General features: G+C 37.9%; 1 protein-coding gene across 5 annotated transcripts in view; it reads left to right on the top strand.

Moving 5' to 3' along the window:
- LRRC28 (leucine rich repeat containing 28) overlaps positions 1–21770 on the top strand; it is a 171218-nt gene that overhangs the window by 140537 nt on the left and 8911 nt on the right. For 4 of the 5 annotated variants that reach the window (XM_040642716.1, XM_040642714.1, XM_040642711.1 and 1 more), the window contains 2 exons: positions 7814–7989; positions 9642–9801. In XM_040642716.1, coding sequence (XP_040498650.1) covers positions 7814–7989; positions 9642–9801 — 336 coding nt within the window. Of the gene's footprint in view, positions 1–465; positions 518–7813; positions 7990–9641; positions 9802–21770 lie in introns of those variants that run through there. The other variant, XM_040642713.1, reaches the window with a different exon arrangement.

Here is a 21770-nt window from a genome sequence, read left to right as displayed (position 1 = left end):
TTGAGTCTATTCTCTACCTAGTGTCTGGCAATCCCAGCCAGGTCATAACTCAGATCCGGTTATCTTTACTCAGCGATCATCCTTGATATTCCACACTTAGCATAAAAGCCAGAGCCCTTGCAGTGACCTGTGAGCCTTACTTGTCTTCTAGGTCTAACCTTTGAATTCTTCTTTTTGCCTTCCTACCTCCACTTTGGCCATATGTACCTCCTCCCTTCTTCTTGAACACACGAGACTCCTGCCTTTTTGCATCTGTTTCTCTTCTATCTGGAATACTGTTCTCTCAGATTTCTTCATAGTCTTAACACCACATGTGTTACAACTTCCATCAAAATTCTCAATCTTAGAGCTTATTAGACATACTAAGAATGGTTATTGTAAAGTTTGTATCAGATAATTCCATCATCTGGCATCTTTTTAAAAATCTTTTTTTAATATCTGTTGTTTCTCTTGATTTTCTTTTAGGCTGTTTTATCTACCCTTGTACCTGGTTAGTTTTGATTGCCTGCCAGACGTGGTATGTAAAGAACTGTCATATTATCTTAGGCCTCAAATTCTATTATCTCCCTGTAGAGAGGACTCAAGTGTGTCTTTTTATCAATCTGTTGCTTCTCAACTCTGAATCTACCCTTTTCCCTGGAACTGGCTCCTATAGAACTTTTTCCTTCATCATCTGGATTAATAAAAGGCTTTTTCAATAGAGGGCCATGGAGGGATAATTCAAGGTCAGAACAGGAGGAAGGCATTTCTCTTCCTGCGTCCAGGCTGCTGTTTCTGTACAGTGACTAGCAAAGGGAGACCCGGTAACAGTGCTGCTGAAACCCACAGTCTCCAGCAAATTTCTCTGTTCCTTGGCAGACCACTCTTGCAGACTACCTGGTGATCTGCCACCCAGGGAGCTGATTCTGTGAACCAGCTCTAGCCTCCAGCATGTTTTCCACCCTGCTCCCACCCCCAGCAGCAGGCCAGTCTCTCCAGCAAGTTTCTCTGCTACCTGACGGGCTACTTCTGTGGACTGCCTCCACAGCACTGCGTGTTCCTGTGGCGGCCATGCCCCCCACATAGCTCTAGAGGCGGGGAGCTTTCCAAGTAACTTTCTTGTTCATGCTCCCTAAATTCTAGAGGCTTCTTTCTGCTTAACAATTCTTACAATTTCCCTCTTCAAATTCCCGGTGTGGTTTTGCCTCCCAACTGGACCCTGACCCATATAATGACCTTCTGGCTGTTTGCAGCCTCTTTTCAGTTGCTGGCAGTTTTAAATCCATTTCAGAAATTGAGATGATTTGAAGTTAGGCCTCAGTCCTTGAGTTGGCCTGTACCTTCAGTTCCTGCTTACTCCAGGAGCCCTTTGTGTGGATGATTTTTCAGTCTTGCATCTGCCTTAGTGGGCTCTGGACACCAATTTTTGTCCCTGTAGCTCCCTTTAGGCTATGAAATGCCGCTCTGCTTCCAAGCAGTCTTCTCAGTAATTGACAAACACCCTTAGGAAAGAAGTAGCCCCAAATGCTGGTTTGCTCCTCAGGTTCTGTCTTGTCTTGGATCTTGGCTCTGTAATTTTTCCTGAATGCTCTCTGAGGTGCTAAAGCAGATGTTTGATCCAGCTTTTGATATTGTCTTCAGTTGGTTACTGTTACCTGGCTTGCCATCACAAGAAGTGAAACTTCTTTATAAATCTGTTCATCTCTTTCATATCTGTCTTACTAGTTCCTCTTTTATTCTTTTTTTTTTTTTAAGATTATTTATTTGAGGGAGAGAGTGAAGAGAGGGTCAGAGGGAGAGAGAATCTTAAGCAGACTCAGCCCCGAGCGTGGAGCTCAACATGGGGTTCTATCTCGTGACCCTGAGATCATGACCTGAGCCGACACCAAGAGCTGGGCATTTAATGACTGCACCACCCAGTTACCCCAGCTGCTCTTTTATTCTGATGTTGTATATTTTTAATTTCTCTCATTCCTTTAATCAGTACATGCCAGGCACATTTTTATTTGAAAGAACCAGCTTTTGGGTTTATTTATACTTTCTATTCTTTGTTTCCTTTTCATCAATTTCAGCTCTTAGGTTTTCAGTATCCTATTCATACTTTGTATTTATTTTGCTTTGCTTTTGCTTTGCTTTTTCTAGTATATATCTCTATATATAGCGCACACACACATACACACACACACACACACACACACACACAGACACACACCCCTCTGAAACCATCAGTACAATTAAGATAATAAAATATCCATCACTCCCAAAGTTTTCTCATGCCCCTTAGTAATTGTTCCTTCTACCCCCATCCTATCTCCAGACAACCACTGATCTATGTTCTGTTACTGTACATTCATTTGTATTTTCTAGAGTTTTATATGAATGCAATCAAACAATATATTCTCTGTTTTGGTCTGGCTTCTTTCACTCGGCGTAAGGATCTGGAGATTTACGTATGATGTAGTGTGTATCACTAATTCATTCCTTTTTATCGCCATGTGGAATTCCATTCTACGGATACACCACCCATTACTTCCATTCACTTGCTGTGGACATTTGTGTTGGTTCTAATTTTTGACTTTGTTACAAATAAAGCTGCTATAGACATATATAGACTGTCCTTTAATGGTCCTCATCTTAAATTTACTTGGATAAATATCTAGAGAGTCTGGATCAAAGATCTCCTTAATTTTTGAAGGAACTGCAAACTTTCAAAAAATACTACCATTTTATATTCCCACCTCAGTATAAGAGATTTTCAGTTCTTCCCTATTTTTGCCACTTTTGGAATAGTCAGTCTTTTAAATTTTATCCATTCTAATTATTCTGCAGTGGTATTTCATTATGCTTTTAAATTGCATTTCTCTACTGAATAAGAATGCACATCTTTGCTTATCTTATTTGCCATCCATATGTCTGCTTTGGCATAGTGTCTATATAAGTCTTTTCCCCATTTTTACTTGGGTATTTGTGTTCTTACAGAGTTTTGAAAGTTTTTTAATAGATTCTGGATACAAGTCTTTTATCTTATATATACTTAGCAAATATTTTCTCCCAGTCCATGGCTTGTCTTTTCATTGTCTTAATGGGGCCTTTTAAAGAGCAGACTTTTTATTTTGATAAAGTCCAGTTTATCAAGTTGTACCTTTATGGATCTTGCTTTTGGTGTAACCCAAATCACAAAGGTTTTTTTCCTGGTATGTCTTCTAGAATTTTTAAGTTTTGGATTTCCATTTTGATCTATGATTCATTTTGAGTTAATTTTTGTATATGGGACAGGTATGGCTGAAGTTTTTTTTTTTTGCATATGGATATACAGTTGTTCTTGCACCATCTATTAAGAATATATCCTTTCTCCACTGTACTGCCTTTGAACCTTTGTTGAAAATTAGTTTACCTTATAATATGTGGGTCTATTTCCAGAAACTCTCTTTGCTCCATTGATCTGTTGGTGTGTTTTGACACCAGTACCACATCATTTTGATGACCATAATTTTACTGTAAATCTTAAAATTAGGTAGTATTAGTCCTCCAGTTATTTTCCAAAGTTGTTTGGCTATTCTAATTGTTTAGCATTTCCACATAAATTTTAGAATCAGAGTTTCATATTTTTTTAAAAAACCTGCTGTGGTTTTGTATTGAATCTATACATCAATTTAAGGAGAATTAATAGCTTAACAGTTCTGAGCCTTTCAATCCACGATCACAATATGTATCTTCATTTCTCAGCAGTATTTTGTAGTTTTCAGAGAATGGGTCGTGGGCATCTTTTGTCAGATTTATCCCTATTTCATATTTTTCATTCTATTGTATATAGCACTTAAATTTTTTTTTCAATTTCCAACGATTAGTTTTTCCATATAGAAGTACAAATAATTTTGTATATTGACCTTGTGTGCTCCAGACTTGCTAAGCTCACTTAATAGTTCCAGAAGTTTTTTGTTGTTCTTATTGTTTTATTTTGCTTTTTTTTTTTTTTTTGGTAGATTCTGTTGGACTTTCTACATACACAGTAATGTCCTTTGGGGAATAAAGGCAGTTTTACTTCTTCCTTACAAATCTGGTTGCCTTTTATTTCTTTTTCTTGCTTTGTTACTCTGGCTGTAAGCTCAGTACAATGTTAAATAGAAGTAGTGAGAGCAGACATGTTTGTCTTGCTGAACTTATTGGGAAAAGTCTTTCACCAAATATAACGTTAACTGTTGTTTTGTCATAAATAGCTTTTATCAGATGAATAAATTCCCTTCTATTCCTAATTTGCTAAGATTTTTTTTGAATGGGTGTTGAATTTTGTTAGGCAAATTTTCTGTATCTGTTGAAATGATTATATGGTTTTTCTTTTTTTAAGTTTTAGTATAGTGAATTACATTGATTTTCTAATATTAATGCAATCTTAATTGGTAAGATAAACCTTATTGGTCATAGTGACTGGATACATTCTTGAATTCAATTTGCTAAAATCTTGTTTAGAAATTTTTCCAACTATTTTCAAGAGTGATGGGGTTTTTTGGGTTTTTTCTCTTGTAATGTGTTTGTCTGGTTTTTGTATCAGGATAATGCTGGCTTCATAGAATGAGTTGAGAAGTATTCCAACATTTTAACTACAAATTCAACTTCTTTAATAAATATAGGGTTGTTCATCTTACCTCTTTCTTGAGTGAGCTTTGGTAGTTTTTGTCCTTTAAGGACTTTGTATTGGCATAAAATTGCTTATTGCCTTTTTATTATCTATAGAAACCGGGCAATGTCTCCATTCTCATTCCTGATATTGGTAATTTGTGTCTTTTTCTCTGGGCTGGTTAGAAATTTATCAATTTTATTGATCTTTTCAAAGTTCTAACTTTTAATTGATTTTTCTTTTTTGTCCTGTTTTCTATATCATTAATTTTCTTTTTTAAAAAATTCTTTATTTAAATTCAAGTTAGTTAATACATATTGTATTCTTAGTTTCTGGGGTAGAATATAGTGATTCATTAGTTGCATATAACATCCAGTGCTCATTATATCAAGTGCCCTCCTTAATGCCCATCACCCAGTTACCCCATCCCCCCACCAACCTCCCCTCCAGCAACCGTCAGTTTGTTTCCTATAGTTAAGCATCTCTTATGATTTGCCTCCCTCTCTGTTTTTATCTTATTTTATTTTTCCTTCCCTTTTCCTATGTTCATCTGTTCTGTTTCTTAAATTCCACATATGAGTGAAGTCATATGGTATTTGACTTTCTCTAACTTATTAAGCCTAGCATAATACCCTCTAGTTCCATCCACGTCATTGCAAATGGCAAGATTTCATTCTTTTTGATGGCTGAGTGATATTCCATTGTATATATATGCCCCATCTTCTTTGTCCATTCATCTGTCAATGGACATCTGGGCTTTTTCCGTATTTTGGCTATTGTGGACTTTGCTGCTATAAACATTGGGGAGCATGTGCCCTTTCAAATCACTATGTTTGTATCCTTTGGATAAATACCTAGTAGTATCATTGATTTTCTTGATGCTCTTTATTTCTTTTCTTCTGTTAAGTTTTAATTTGCTCTTTTATTTCCAGTTTCTTTAGATGAGAGCTCTGTACGTAACATGTCCTTGTTCTAGGCAGTAATTATAATTATTATGATAATGACCTTTACTGCCAGTTCTAACATCTATCAGTTCTTGGTTGATTTCACTTGCATGATTTTTCTCATTATAGGTCATATTTTCCTGCTTATTGGAAAATCTGGTAATTTTTTATTGGATGCTGGACAATGTGAATTTTACCCCATCGAATACTGGATATTTTTGTATTCATACAACTATTCTTGATATATGTTCTGGGACACAATTAAGTTCACTGGAAACAGTTTTATTTTTTCAGATAGGGCTTTTAGGATTTGTTAAATGGGAATAGAATAATGTTCAGTCTAGTGCTAATTATTCCCCACTACTGAGATAACACCCTTCCATGCACCCTACCTAATGCATCATGAACTGTGAGGTTCAAGTCTGATTGATTAAGAACAAGCACTGTATTCAACCCTGCATGAAAAAGATCAACCTTTCATCTTTTCAGCTGGTTCTTTCTCCAGCCCCAGACAGTTTCCTCACATGCCTGTGCTGATCAATACTCATCCGAAACTCAAGGGGGACCCTCTGCAGATCTTCAGAGTTCTCTCTTTGTGCAACTCTCTCCTGCAAACTCTAGCTGCTTTGGACTCCCTGAACTCCTAGTTTCTTGTCCTCAATTTAAGGTGCCTGTCATCCTGTGATGGAGTTCCTCTTCCCCGATTCAACTGTTCTCTTCAGTTGGGTCTCGGCTCAGATGGCACCTCCTCAGACTTACTTTGATTAATACAGCTCTCACTCCCCTCTCACTCTGTTTTATTATATATTGACCTTTTCATCCTCTGTCTCTCGTCATTATAATAAGCCCAGTTCTGATCTTACATATGTACCTAACAGGATTGTATGCTCATATGTATCAAATAACACACAAAAATGTTCATAATAGCCCAACACTGGCAACGGTCCACATTTTTATCGGTTACTACACAGCAATGAAAATGTACGTGCAGCAACATGGATGAATCCAGAAATACAATGTTGACAAAAGGAGTCAGAGACAGACTATGTCATGCTGTTGAAAAAGGCAAAACCAAACTATAATGTTCAAATTTGAAATAGTGGTTCCCTTTTGGACATGGGTTTTGCTCGGGCGGGCATCCTGGAGTAGCCTTCTGAGGGTCTTTCTGCCGAGCCAGGTGGGGAAATCGGTTGAGTGAAGTCAGTTGAGTCAGAGATTGTTTCCTCTGTAAAAATCTCCCCTAATTCCCTGGATGGTTGGTCACCCTGTCTTCCTTGACCCAACATTAGAACAATTATATTGTAATTATTACATTTTCCAAGGGAAGGGAGTCAATTTGTTTGGTTTTTGGTTTTTTGTTGTCTGATTTTAAGTATCTTTAAATGGCTGGTGTAGAGCTGATGCTCTGGAGACATTTTCTGGTGGGAGGAATGACCAAGCGAAGGCACCTCAAACAAACGAGCCACGGGGCTTCTGCAGCCCAAGCCTGTGCCCTCTCCCTCGTTGCCTGTTTCTAGTCGAGGGCAGAGAGATTACCTCATGTGGTATCTGGAGAGCCATGGTTTGTTGGCACCTGTTTGTCATTAGAGAAGAAAGGTCTTGAGACTTTTAGGTAACCTGGTGGGTCCCGGACAGGAGGTAGATTGAGGTCAGACTCCCCAGTTTTGGCAGCCGTGCAGCTGTAGGAACAAAGCTGCCTCTGCCTTCCTTCAGGCCACGAGTGGTTGCAGGGCCTAGGATATAACTTCGTGTATTCAGTAGGCTTCTCTATGAAGATTTTCCCCACAGTTTATGGAAGGATCCAATGAAGTTATCTTATACCATTAAAAATCAATTTGCTTGGTGGGGTTTCTTCCCCCACCACAAAAATTCGGTTAAACCAAAGTGCTATAACTTAACAGAGTTCTACTCTTTTTCCCTTTTCCTTTTGAAAATTTCAATAAGCAGGAACTTGGAAAGGGTAATAAAATGAGGATAAAGGCAGCTTCCGGAGCAAATTGTGTAGCTCTTAGGAAGGAAAGTTCCTTCAGAGTTTGTCCTTCCTGGAAGGAACTGGCCCTCAGCAGTGCTGTAGCTGAGTTCCAGCTGATGAGTTTACGTCTCTGTGCCAGGCTTTAGTAAGGAGCCCAGGCTAGCATCTGCTCGCTTGAAAAGAATTCTGGCAATTCAGCAGTGTCTTAAGATTTTAAATGTATATTTTGATTAACACATCTTTATTGGCACATATATTCTTTTCCTTTTTGGCTAATACTACTGTGAATGTGTCTTTCTGCAGCTGTGGTGCTCCCATTCAAGTTTCCGAGGTGAAGCTGCTTTCTTTCTCATCGGGGCAGCTCACCGTTTTCCTCCCCGCCGAGGTGAAGGCCATAGGGACAGAGAACGATCATGTCCTGCCTCTGCAAGAGTTGGCCATGAGGCGTCTCCATCACACCTACCACAGTTTTCTTAAAGGTACCTGGGACTTTCTCTTCTTCTGCCTCTTACCTGGTGAACTAAGAAATTGTGCTTCGTGCCCCCTACTGTGGTGTCCATTTTTTTTATTGTGGTAAAATACACATAACATAAAATTTACCATTTTAACCAGTTTTCAAGGCTCAGTTCAGTGGCATTAGTACAGTCACATTTGTTATGCAATGGGACTTTTCTTAGTTAAAAAAAAAAAAAAAACGGTTTTAATATTTTATCAGCACTGATCCCTTCAGGACCCCCTACAGACACAGGGGAGTATTCACGAAAAGGTGGGCTTCAGTCATAAAGGACTGAGGTTAAAAGTTAAACCATGTGGTTTAAGTGAAGGAAATCGGTGTTTGGGAACATATCTGGTGGAAGCGAGAAGGCTGGCAGAGGCACTTTCCTTGAGTAAGGAAATAAAATGCCAAAGGCTTATCCTTAAAGCAAAGTTGGGGTACCTTCCAGAAGAGCAGGTTTTAGCCATGCAGCCTCCTCACATCTGAGGAATGACCTACCTAAAGGGGAGGAAACACCAGGAGTCTCAGGCAGTATTACTACGGAGCGTTAGCTCTTGGTTTGGAGAGGAGTTGGCGGTATGTAGATTTCATGGGTGTTGTGCTGTGGATCTTGGAGATGCTTTAAGAAAGCGGTAGGCAATTTTAATAAGACACATTCCAAGTGTTTTTAAAACTGCTAAATGTTTAGTCTTTGCTTTAAAAAAAATAAAGATCCATTCAAAAACATCTCCTATTAACCTTCTAGGACTGTCTAACACAAAATTATTTTTCAATACTAAAAAGAAAACTGTAATTATTCACCTATGGGTAAATTCCATTTTTATAAATGGTTATTGATAAAGTCCAGACAGATATAAAGGATGAGAAGATCATTAGTATTTCCTTCCCAGAGATGGGTCAGTAATTTTTAGGTTTCCCCTCGTTGTGACCATTTCCCTCTCTGTCTTCTGGATGTTTACCATCCGTGGCAATCCAGTGGACACTTGTGCTCAAGATTGCCTGGGCCACTGGGATGTTTTGCTTTAAACATTTCTTTTGTATAGCTCAGGCCAGGCTGACAACGAGGCACCCTCTCTATAAATGACAGTTAACGGGCGTGAAACAAGGAAAAGCTTGGTTTCATTATTTTTCTTTTCTTTTGATTTCTTTGATTTCTTTGTTTCCCATTTTCATTCTTTTCAGTAAATATAATTTGGCTTGAGTAATGCTAAATGCCCAATCGATTTAGGAAGTTAATGACAGTCAGTGTTAGTCTTCGGTGCCAGTCCTTTTTTATTCTCAGTCTCCCATAGAAAGTTTTACAAACCCTCTCTGGGTAAATTAATGCCTTTTTTTTTTTTTTATCTTTGTTCTTAAAGAATATTTGGTCTTACTCTTTTCTTGCTTCTATCTCAGGACAGCTTCTATTTGCTCTTAGAGTAGATTTAGATTTTTCTCTTACTATCAAAAAAGTATTTCTCTTAGTATTAAAAAATCTTTCATTTCCAAATAATTCAGTGCCTATCAGATAACAGTATTTTCAACATGCAATACTTTTTAACTAACTGAACTGACTTAGTAACAAACATATTTTAAGCCTCGTTTAAGGAAATCTGATTTTTTTTATTCATGCAGGATTTTTCTCTTGTGTTCCAGATTTGAACTTTCTGTCTCCAATCTCGTTACCCAGAAGTCTCCTGGAGCTGCTGCACTGCCCCCTGGGGCACTGTCACCGGTGTAGTGAGCCCATGTTTACAATTGTCTACCCCAAGCTCTTTCCCCTGAGAGAGACGCCGATGGCAGGGCTGCACCAGGGGTAATCATGCCTAAGTGGGCACCAGGGCTTACACCTGGGCGAGGAGGGGAGGCCATGCATGAAAGTATTGTTAAGTCAGCAGCTGTCAAGGTGCACAGGGTGCTTCCTGAGATACAGCTGAACGAAACAAAAGCACATAGTCAGCATCACGAGAAAACTGGACTTCCCTTTATTACTTTTTTGATCATATACAGAACAGTTTTATTGTATATATTATTTAGAGTAGCTCATTCTTTGTAGGAGCGTTTTCCTGCTATTCCCCTATTCACAATAGGCTTTAGGCAATAAGGAACGTACGAACAAAATAGTTGTTATATAATGGGACCAGCCCAGCCCTTCTAGTTAGTTGGCATGGCTCACTGAAAGTGCATGGCTGAATATCGTGCCTGTGTGTGTGTGTTTCTGTTTTGAATTTCTAACACTTCCAAATGCCATTCTCTTGCCACTCTCTATTTCTTGGCACAGTGCCTTGAATTTGCTAAGAATGTTCACCAAGTAAAAACCCCTATACTGGTAGTTTAAAAAAAGAAAACCAGACAATTAAAATTAGGACATCAAATGAAAAATCCCCCATTAGCACAACCTCAGCATATAGATACTCTAAATTTAGGATTTTCTAAGTTTACATTTTTCAAAGTTAAAAAAAACACTGTTAACACCTCACTTATCCATCAGATGGTGTTTTGGGTTAGTAACTTTCTCAGATAACTTGTTACCCCTACTCAGGGCCAAGAAGCATTTCCTTTGTAAGCATTTTTAGAGAATGAGGAGGGAGCCTGGGGTTGCTGAACTTCTCTGAGTCTCAGAATGGGGGTGGAACAGGCTTCTGGGGGCTGGGGCATTGTGAGGGCTAGCAGACAGTGAAAGTAAAACCTAGACATATAATGGGTGTTCAACAAACGGTAGTTCTCTCTACTATCTGTCTACCCCACTCTCTTGAAAAACTGCATTTATCTTGTTCCTACCCTGGATAATCCTGTTTTGTTAGACTTTTCAGTTCCTCTTTCCACTTTCTGTATTTTTAGTGTTTCCTGCTTCGTTGTGCCTGCCCACAAGAAGCCTTCTTCCAAACCTTTCTAAATTTGCTACTTCCAGTCCGAGGTGATCACATCGCCAGATGTAGTGGAATGCCATTTAGAGTAGAGTTAAAAGCACCGAGTCAGTGTCTGAGCGTATTAGTCCATGAATAAAGTGAACAGATGGAGTCGGCACAGTGTGTTGCGGTCAGGTGCACAAGCCCTGACTCCCACTCCTCCACTGGGAGCCCTTGGGCCGGGCACTGAACATCTCTGAGCTTCAGCCTCTCATTAATAAAGCGAGCATAATAACAATATCTACTTAACAAGGTCATCGTGAGGGTAAATGAGATCATTCATGGAAAGAGCCCAGGCATATAATAAATACTAAGTAAAAGTTAACTATTTTAATCTTTTTTTTTTTTTTAGCTCAGAGACTTTTAAAAATTTCTTGTGTGTGTGTGTTTTTAGCAAATGCTCTTCATATCAGTAAGATACCATCATAGGTTAATCTTACATAATTCATTAAACTATAGTAAAACCCTTATGCATTATTGTATAATTTTCTAGAGGACATTTTCTTACTGAAAATACGAAAATGAAGACAATTCCGTATGGTCAGGATACTCTGTCAGTAGCTGATAAACTTCTGAATACCTGTTCAAAAAGATAAACTCTCTTTTTATCATGGTAATTAATTTGTGAGAATAAAGTAGATCCTTCAAATGAAGTCATTTTTTTGTGTTATCTGTATGTGAAATTTGGGGAGTGTGTTCAGTATTTGAATATTTTACTCACTGTTACTGCTCTGCTACAACCTAGAAATTCAGTTCAGTGTGAATAATCTTACATTGTTTCAAAAACATAAATATGTTAGTATTAGCTTAATAAAATGAATATATCCAGTACATAGGACTTAGGCAATGCCCGTTTGTTGAGCAAAGCCAGAAGTGCCTGTGTTTATAGCAAAGATGAAATGCCAAGATATAAACATGGCTTTCTGCGGTGAGTTAATGCTAGGGTTGAAATTGAGAGTTTGTGGCTTTCGTTTGGTCCACCAGACTTTGTTCCTTCCCATGTTGCTATGGAGATTGTATTAAAAGCATTGACATCAGTTTCTATCATAGTCTTTAAAGTACTTTCTTTTGTAACTGAAAACCAAAAGTTGAATTCGGTAGCTTACTGCTGAAAATAAAATCAATATTTTTAATATCATCAACCCTAAAAGGTCTTGATAATAGTATTTTTAAGTTTTATAATATATTCAGCTTAGTTTGCATTGTTTGTCATAAAATAATACATTGTATCAGCCAATATCTAAATTAATGTGGACATCTGGCATTATTTTAAAAGAACATATTGGATATTTTTCTAAAATACCAAGTCCCATACAAGTGTTAGTTTCAACCTAAATTTAATACAGAGTGCAGTGAAAAGAAATTACAGTATTTTGCATAAACAATAGCTACCCAAACCTTCAAATATCCGTAACAGAGAAGAATGACTAGTACATTCATGACTTTGAATCCTTCTAGTCGTAGCAAATGTTCATTCCCCAAACCTCTGTTCATTTATTAAAATGGAGAACATCAACGTAGACGGTTAGTTGTTATTATAACAACGTGTCTGGCTTCTCCCCACACAATCACGATTTCCACAAGCTCTGTACTTCCCATTAGGAGGTCAGGTTACTCACGGTTTTTGCCGCAACAAAATGCCACAGAACTGGGTGACTTAAATAATAGGGTATCTATTGTCTCACAGTTCTGGAGGCGAGAAGTCTGAAATCAGCATGTTGGCAGGGCCGGTTCCTTCTGAGGGCTGTTGAGGGAAGGGTCTGTTCCAGGCCTCTCTCCTTGGCTTGGTGATGGCTGTCTTCTCCCTTTGGCTTCACATCATCCTTTCTCTGTGTCTGTCTCTGTGTCTACACCTTCCCCCTTTCTAAGGACATGAGCGATACTGCATTAGGGCCCAACTACTGACTCATCCTCAGTTAACTAATGACACCTGCAGTGATCCTGATCCCAAATAATGTCACCATATTACTCTGCTCAGGCTACCGTAAGGAAATACTGTACCTCGGTGGCTTAAACAACAGAAGTTTATTCCTCGCAGTTCTGAGGCTGCAAGTCTGAAATCAGGGTGCACGTGGTCAGGGTGTGGAGAGAACGTGCTTCTTGGTTTGCAGATGGCTGATTTTTTGCTGCCTCATGTGGCAGAGAGATTGTGAGCACACGCACACGAGCTCTCTGGTGTCTCTTCTTTTCATAAGGGCAGTCATCCCATTATGAGGGCCCTATCCTCGTGACCTCATCTAAACCTAATTATCTCCAGAAGGCCCCAACTCCAGATACCATCCCATTGGAGGTTAAGGCTTCAACATACGAATTTGGGAGGGTACAGTTTAACCCATAATAATCTGGTCCCAAAATGCATGCCTTCTCACGTGCAAAATAAATTCATCCCATCCCAACACCCCCAAAATCCTAACCCATTCCAACATCAACTCATAAGTTCAAAAATCTCATCTTAAATATCTAAATCAGGGATGCGTGAAACTTGGGTATAATTCATCCCGGAACAGGACTCCTCTCCAGTTATGAACAAGTTATCTGCTCCAATATGTAATGTTTGGACAGGCATAGGATAGACATTCCCATTGCAAAAGGGAGAACATTGGAAGGGAAAAAGGGGTAATGAGTTCCAAACAAGTCCAAAACCTGGAAGGGCAAAATCCATTAGATTTTAATGCTTGAGAATCACATTCTTTGGCTAGATGCTCTGTCCTTTGGGCCCACCACGGTGGTGCCCCTCCTCAGCCTTGGGTGGAGCCCTGCCCTCTAAAACCAAGAAAGTTGTCCCATCCCCGGGATTATTCTTCCCTTTTCCTGACAGCTGTCTTGCCCCTTTCCTTCTGGGAGAATTCCAGAAGCCTGATAGCCTTTCTTCATTCTGTCCCATCTCTGTACCCTTCAGTCCAAGCTGTCAGCATTTCCACTGAAATGGTTGATCGTATAAACAGTTGTCCTTTGGTGTTCTCTCCAGAGCAAGCTTTCTCATTATGTACAATATGGGTAGGCTGAGAATTTTCCAAATCTTCAAATTCTGTTTCCTTTTTGCTTAATAGTTCCCTCAACTTAGCTCCCTCCTCTACCATTTTACGGTAAGCAAGGAGAAACCAGGCCATGCCTTCAACCATTTGCTTAGAAATCTCCTCAGCTAAATATCCAGGTTCATTGCTTACAAGTTCTGTTTTCCATCCAGGAGAACACAATTCAGTCAAGTCCTGTGTGCTTTTTATAACCAGGGTCACCTTTCTTCACGCTTCTAATAACACATTCCCTCTTTTTGTCCAAGACCTCAGCAAACGCACCTTCAACACAGCCTTCTGGTGACGACAATGTATGTATTCTCTAAAACAGTAGAAGCTCTGTCTACAGCTCCCCTCTTTCCTTTGTGAGCCTCACCAGATACTCTTTAATGTCTGCGTTTCTACCAACAGTTTCTTCAAGGCAGTATAGGCTTTGTCTACCATGCAGCAGAGAACTCTTCCACCCTCTCCCATTACCCAATTTCAAAGCCACTTCTAGATTTTTAAATATTTGTTACAGCAGCTTCTCACTTCCCAGTAGCTGTATCTGTGTTAGTTAAGGGTTGTCCAGAAAAGCAGAACCTATATCTGTAGATAGAGAGATCGATTGATTTTAAGGAATTGACTCACACAGTTGTGGGGCCTGGCAAATCCAAAACCATAGGGCAGACTGGCAGGCTGGAAATTCAGGAGCTGATGTTGTGGTCTTGAGTCCGAATTCTGCAGAGCATAGGCTTGACCCCCAAGCAGGTCACTGTCTTAAAGAAAAGTCTTTCTACCTCTGTTTTGTCCTTAAGGTCTTCAGCTGATTGGATGAGGTCCACCCACATCATGGAGCGTAATCTGCTTTATTCAAAGTCTACTGATTTAAAGGTTAATCGCATCTAAAAAATACTTTCACAGCAGCATCTAGATTGTTATTGACCAAACAGCTGAGCACCACGGCCCAGCCAAGTTGACAACTAAAATTAATCATCATAGACATTCAAAAGGTTTCATTTAAATCACCAGAATGTTTTTGGAACAGAGCCTACAAATGGCCCAGAATCCCAGTGGTTCTTCCCATATCATTGGGGGAAGGTTTAGCTGTAACAGATACTACAGCGTACACTCGGGTGTTGGTGTGGTGACATCTCTGCTTTTGTGCAGCGAGGCCGTAGGCTGGAATGGAAAGAACTTCCTGGCCTTAGGGGTCAGGAGATCCAGCTCGGAAGCTGAGCTGTATTACTTTTCCAAGTACTATAAGATAGGTCTGTTATTAGATGGAATCATAAAAAAATTTTTTAAATTAAATCAAAAAATTTAAAAACAAGATTGTATCATAGCAGTCATGTGCCTTGGCATTTATATATGGTTCAACCTAATCTCCATTTTATAGGGGGTGGGGAGGGAGCTGGGACTGAGGCACAGGAATATCAGAACCTGGGCCAAGGTCTCCTAGCAGAGCTGGAATTTGAACCCTAGCAGACTTGCTTCAAGTCTGTGTTTCAGACGCTATGCTGCAGTTAGCTACTAATTGAATCACCATATAGCATGAAAGAAGATACGCTCTAATATTCTGAGTAAGATACTTTTGAAATATGTGTATGTGTGCACTAAAAGCTCCAGCAGGGTAGTCAGAGGAGACTTTAATTTTCAATTCTATATACTATAGAATCATTTGAATATTGTCAGTGAGGATGTATTTTTACAAATACACCAAACCAACAATTTGAAAAATATATCTAGAGGGATTTTTTAAAAAAATCTTTTGCTTGAAACTTTATACAGGTTTAAAAAGAAAAGATTCATTGGCAAAAGTTTTTCAGTTTAGTTAAAAATGTTTTTGGGGCGCCTGCGTGGCATAGTTGGTTAAGCATCTGACTCTTGATTTTGGCTCAAGACATGATCTCGGGGTTGTGAGCTCGAGCCCTACGTCAGGCTCCCATGGGGTGTGGAGGCTGCTTAAAATTCTCTCTCTCCCTGCATCCCCCCCCCAAAAGAAAAAAAAGAAAGGAAAAAAGCAAAGAGGAAAAAAAAAGTTTTTAAACAGGTTGCATAGCATAATCCAGTGTTTGTCAAATATGGGTATGAATATATATACACTATATATAGTAAGTGCTTTCAATAGAACAGTGATTTCTTTTGAGTAGAACTGAATTTTTACAACAAACTGGTGTTGCTTTAGAAATTAAAAATGTTTAATTATTAAAACATTAGTAAGACCAGTGGTTTCTTTTTTATTTTTATTTTTATTTTGGGGGGGAGAGGGAAACAAAGTATATCTATTTAATTCATACATTATCATTAAAGCAAAATTAGAAAATACAATTCTGCAAAAGGAAACTACTTCAAATGGAAGTACTACCACTAGAAATGACCACTGGTAATATTTTAGGAGGTAGAATCTCTCTAAATTGACTTCTAAACTAAGGATCCATTGAATCAGATCATTGGTACTCTGTATACTTGTGTTTTTTAAACTGTGGCAAGAACATTTAGACATGAGATCTACCCTCCTAACAAATTTTCAAGTGCACGGTACAGTATTATTTAACTATAGGCACTACGTTCCACAGCAGCATTCTAGAACTAGCTCAGTTTGCATAACCGAAACTCAGCAGCTCCCATTTCTTCCTCCCCCCAGCCCTTGGCAACCACCATTCTACTCTCTGCTTCGATGAGTCTTAGTTTTTTAGATACCTCATATAAGTGAAATGCTGTCCTTCCTGTGGCTGGCTTATTTCACTTAGCATAATGTCCTGCAGGTCTGTCCATGTTGTTACCTATGCCAGGACATCCTTTAAAAAAAAAAAAAAAGTCTAAATAATATTCCATTGTATATTTAAACCACCTTGTCTTCATCCACTCACCCATCAGTGGACGCATAAGTTGTTTTTATCTCTTGGATATTTTAGTGAATAATGCCGTAATGAACATGGGTGTGCAGGTATTTCTTTGAGACTCTGATTTCAATTCTTTTGGTTATGTACCCAGAAGGAGGATTTCTGGATCATATGATAGTTCTATTTTAATTTTTTGAGGAACTGCCATACAATTTTCCGTAGCAGCTGCACCATTTTACACTCCTACCAAGAGTATTCAATGATTCCAATTTCTCTACATCTTTTCCAACACTTGGTATTTTTTGTTTGGTTGGTTTTTTGGTTGTTTTTGTTTTGTTTTGTTTTGTTTTTATAATATCCATCCTAACAGGTATGAGGTGAAATCTCACTGTGGTTTTGATTTGTATTTCCCTAATGATTAGTGATGTTGAGCACCTTTTCACATACCTGTTAGCCATCTGTATGTCTTTGGAGAAATGTCTGTGTAAGTCCTTTGCCCACTTTTAAATCAGATTGTTTTTTGCTCTTGAGTTATAGAACTTCCTTCTATTTTAGATATTAACCCATTATCAAATAACGAGTTCTCAAATATTTTCCCTATTTACTAAGTTGCTTTTTCCTTGTATTGATTGTGTCATTTGCTGGGCAGAAGCTTTTTAGTTTGATGTAGTCCCACTGACCTATTTTTTAGTTTTGTTGCTATTCTTTTGGTGTCATAGCCAAGAAATCATTGCCAAGTCCAATGTCAAGATTTCCCCTTATTTATACCACGTTTCTTGTAGGAGTTTTATAGTTTCAGGTCTTGCGTATGTCTTCGATCCATTTTGAGTTGATCTTTTTATGCACGTGTGTATAGGTGTGGGATGAAGGTGCAATTTCATTCTTCTGCCTGTGGATGTCCAGTTTCCCAGGACCATTTGTTGGGGAGACTGTCCTTTTCCCATTGTGTGTTCTTGGCTTCCTTTGACAGTGGAAGATCCGTTGACAGTGTATGTGTGGGTTTATTTCTAGGCTCTCTGTCCTGTTCCATGTGTCTGTGTGTCTGTCTTTATGCCAGTACCATACTGTTTTGATTACTAAAGTCTTGTAAAATATTCTGAAGTCAGGAAGTGAGATGCCTCCAGCATTGTTCTTTCTCAAGATTTGTTTGGCTATTTGGTTCCATGGGAATTTTATAATTTTTTCTCTATTCCTGTTTAAAAAATGCCATTGGAGTTACTTCCAAAGAGCTCAGAATAACTCACCCACTCGTGTATTAATTTGTCCAGTTAGTCGGCAGATACGCATTGAGCCTCCCCGGCAAGCAGGTAGGTAGGTCTTCATGGCTTCAGTCCGCTGCTTTCAAGCTCAGAGTTAGAGTTTGGTTTTCTTCAGGAATTCTCCTTGGTCTTTTAGGCCAGAGTGATGATACGAGAAAGCCAGATGCCTGGGTGACTGTTGTGCCTTGGGTAGAAGCCTGTTTGTGAGAGGCATTAGGAACTCTTTGTCTTACAGCTCCCGTCCATCTTTCAGAACAACTTAGCACTCCCTTCTCCCACTTACTGTAGATGATCTGTAAATAATCTCTTTGGATTCTTATATGGTCAGATCACTTATGAGATGCTTCTCATTTCCTTACCCTTGCTTTTTATGGCTATTACTTTCTTCTGTGAAACAATTAACATCAGTAATACTGACATTATTTGCTTACTTGTGTTTGGGATTTTTGTGTTTCTTTCAGAAGAAGTCTATTCATTGGCACCCTCTTAAGGTGACTTATGAAACTTTGCACAGGCAAAATATTCTTCAACAAATGAAGTAAATTGTTCGTAACTGTTTTTTTCCTCCTTGTATCACTCAACAGTTATGTATTGACCATGAGCTATGTGCCAAACTTGGTACCAGGTACTGGGGATTCAGCTATGACCAAACCAGCTGATACTTCTTTCCCCGTCCATATTTCACCCCTAATGTTCTAGGCCATGGACCCATCAAGTACAGAAGCTAATATGTAAGCCTGTAGTTCTGCACACAGGATCTTCCCATGAGAGACAGTCACTGTTAATATAAATGTAACAAGCAGTTACATATATGTAACAAGTTACAAACATAACAAGCACTGTTAACATAAATGTAACACATATAAATATGTCATGAGATGATTCTCCCTTAATATGTGCACAGGCTTGGGATGTCATCTGATAAATTCTGTCTAATAAATATTATTTTTCTTCTGGCTTGAATTTCTGTATGAGTCAAGACTATGCTTTTTGTTTCTAATCAGGAAACACGTTTGCAAAGAAAATACCATATTTCTTATGATATTTTGGGCTCCAGTATGTGCCAACCACATTGTGATTTTTTTTTAAGAGTAGTGGTATTTCTGTATTTTAAAACTAAGCTGAAATGCTCTTTTTCCTGCCTCGCCTATAAATAAGTTCAGAGATTCTAAAGCAACAAATGTCATGTCTGATGTTCTTTGTAGAATTTACTAGCATCTTTTTCCTAACTGTAGAGTTTATTGCTTAGCTCAAAATTTCTCCCCTAAAACTATCATGTCTCTGGTGCCACAGTTCTGGAATTTTAAAGTATCAAACCAGCACAAATCCATTCTTAAGGCAGTAGACTTGGTGTTGTTGTAACAGCTTAGATCATTAATGCAACAAGCCGATACAATGTGTTGTTAGATGAATCTCCCAAAAGTAAGTCAGTACACAGAGTTGGGATTTTTTTATAGTACAGATACGACACCTCCAGGTTACCCACCTACTCCCTTGAGCATCATAAGGAGTTAGTGATGTCAATGGGTATGATGCTTCAGTAAGTTAAAAAAAAAACAAAAACAAAAAAAACAACCCACATCTTTATGGAGTTGGATTCTTTTGCTTAGAACCTTTATTTTTAAAAATTCAGTGGCATGAAATGTATTGCTTCTATGAATGATTTTCACATAACAGTTATTTAAAAAAAGTTAATTTTGATTAGCTGATCCTCAAAAATCCACTTACCGTCCACTTACCAAATGACCATTAGATCATTTTGTGTCTTAGTTTCATTTCAGTTGTGATGTATACAAATATATACATTCTGATGTAGCAAATTATCTGAAATAGGGTTTTAACCAACTTTATTTTCTTTTAATTAAAGTAATACAACGTATCTAATGACTTAAAATTTATATAGTTTCCTGAATTGAGAAAATCTCAAAAGTGATGCTTGCCTTTTCATTTTATGAGTGTAATTTGCAAAGCAGGTTTTAATTTTGATCAAGTCAAATTTATCCATTTTAATTTTATATTTAGTGCTTTTTGTGTCCTAAGTAATCTTTACCTACCTCAAGGTCATAAGGATGCTCCCTATTCTGTTTCAGTGGTCTGTGTCTATCTCTTAGTCAGTGCCAAACTATGTTGATTCTATAGTTATGTATTAGGCCTTAACATCGGAAAAAGTGATTTTTTTACTTTATTCTTCTCTTTCCAGATTGTATTAACTATTCTAGAGCCTCTGAATTTCCATATAAATTTTAGAATAAGCTCATCTTTGTCTCAAAAAAAGACCCTTGTGCTGAATTTTGAAAAGAACTGCATTCAATCTGTAGATCAACTTGGAGAGAATTAACATCTTTGCTATGTTGAGTCTGCCAGTGTGTGAATACCATGACTTCTCCATTTATTTAGGTGCTCTTATTTCTCTCATCAGTATTTAATAATGTTCAGCATTCAGATCCTTATATGTTTTGTTACATTTATATTCAAATATTTCACTTTCTTTGTGACTATAAGTGATATTATTATATTTTTAAATTCCAATTTCCATGTGTTCATTCTTAGCATGTGGAAATGTGATTTATTTTTGTGTTTTGATCTAATGTGCCTGCAGCCTTGCTGAGCTTGCTTAAGAGTCGGGAGTATTTTTTGTAGATCCCTTGTATTTTCTGTGTAGACGATCATATCATGCCATCTGAAAGCAGAAATAATTTTACTTCTCCCCCATTCCGTATGCCTTTTATTTCTTTTTCTTGCCTTATTGCAATGGTTAAAACTTCAAGTACAATGTTGCTTAAGGTGGTGAAAGTAGACATTACTTTAAAGTGTGATGTTGGCAGTAGGGTTTTTTTTTTTTTTTTGTAGATTCTAATTATCAAATTGAGAAAGATTCCCCTCTATTCCTAGTTTGCTGAGACTTTTTATCATGAATGGATGTTGTATTTTGTCAAATGCTTTTTCTGAGTCCACTGATACCATACAATATTTTTTCATTCACCTGTTGATATGGTAGATGAGATTGATTTGCAAATATTAAACCAGCCTTACATACCCAGAATAACTCCCATTTGATCATGGTGTATAGTTCTTTTTCTACATTTCTGTATTAACTTAGTTGAGGATTACTTTGTTGAAGATTTTTGTATCTATATTCATGAGAGATATGGTCTGTAGTTTTTTGGATTTGTACTCTTTGGCTTTTGAATCAGAGTAACACTGTCCTCATAAATTGAGTTGGAAAGTGTTCCTCCTCTTCTATTTTTCTACAAGAGATTGTGTAAAAATTCCTCTTAGCTCTTCTTTAAATGTTTGATAGAATTCCCCAGTGGAAATTTATTTTTTTAATAACAAAGTCAGTTTCTTTAATAGTTATAAGACTATTCAGGCTTGATATTTCATCTTGGTTGAGTGTTGGTAGTTTGTAGTTTTCAAGGAATTCATCTATTCTCAGTTCACAGATTTATGACTATGAAGTTGTTCATAATATGCTCATATTTTTAATGGCTTTAGGATCTATACTGATATCACCTGTTTCATTTCTTATACTAAGAGAGCCTTTCCTCTGTTTATCTTTTCAGTCTTGCTAAAGATGAATCAATTTTACTGATCTTCTTAATCCTAGTCAGATTTTCAGTTTCATTGATTTCTTTATTATTTTTTCCTTCTGCTTGCTTCAGGTTTACTTTGCCTTTTTGGGGGTGGGGGTAGGGCTTAGAGTAGAAGCTCAGATTATTGATTTGAGACTTTTCTGTCTTTTTAACAAGTATTTAAGCCCTTAAAATTTTTCTCTCAG

The sequence above is a fragment of the Ursus maritimus genome, unplaced genomic scaffold (assembly GCF_017311325.1).
Source record: "Ursus maritimus isolate PB19 unplaced genomic scaffold, ASM1731132v1 scaffold_27, whole genome shotgun sequence".
In the NCBI taxonomy this organism is placed as follows: Eukaryota; Metazoa; Chordata; class Mammalia; order Carnivora; family Ursidae; genus Ursus; species Ursus maritimus.
Note: the sequence above shows the minus strand (reverse complement) of the source record. Positions and strands in the feature narration are given on the sequence as shown.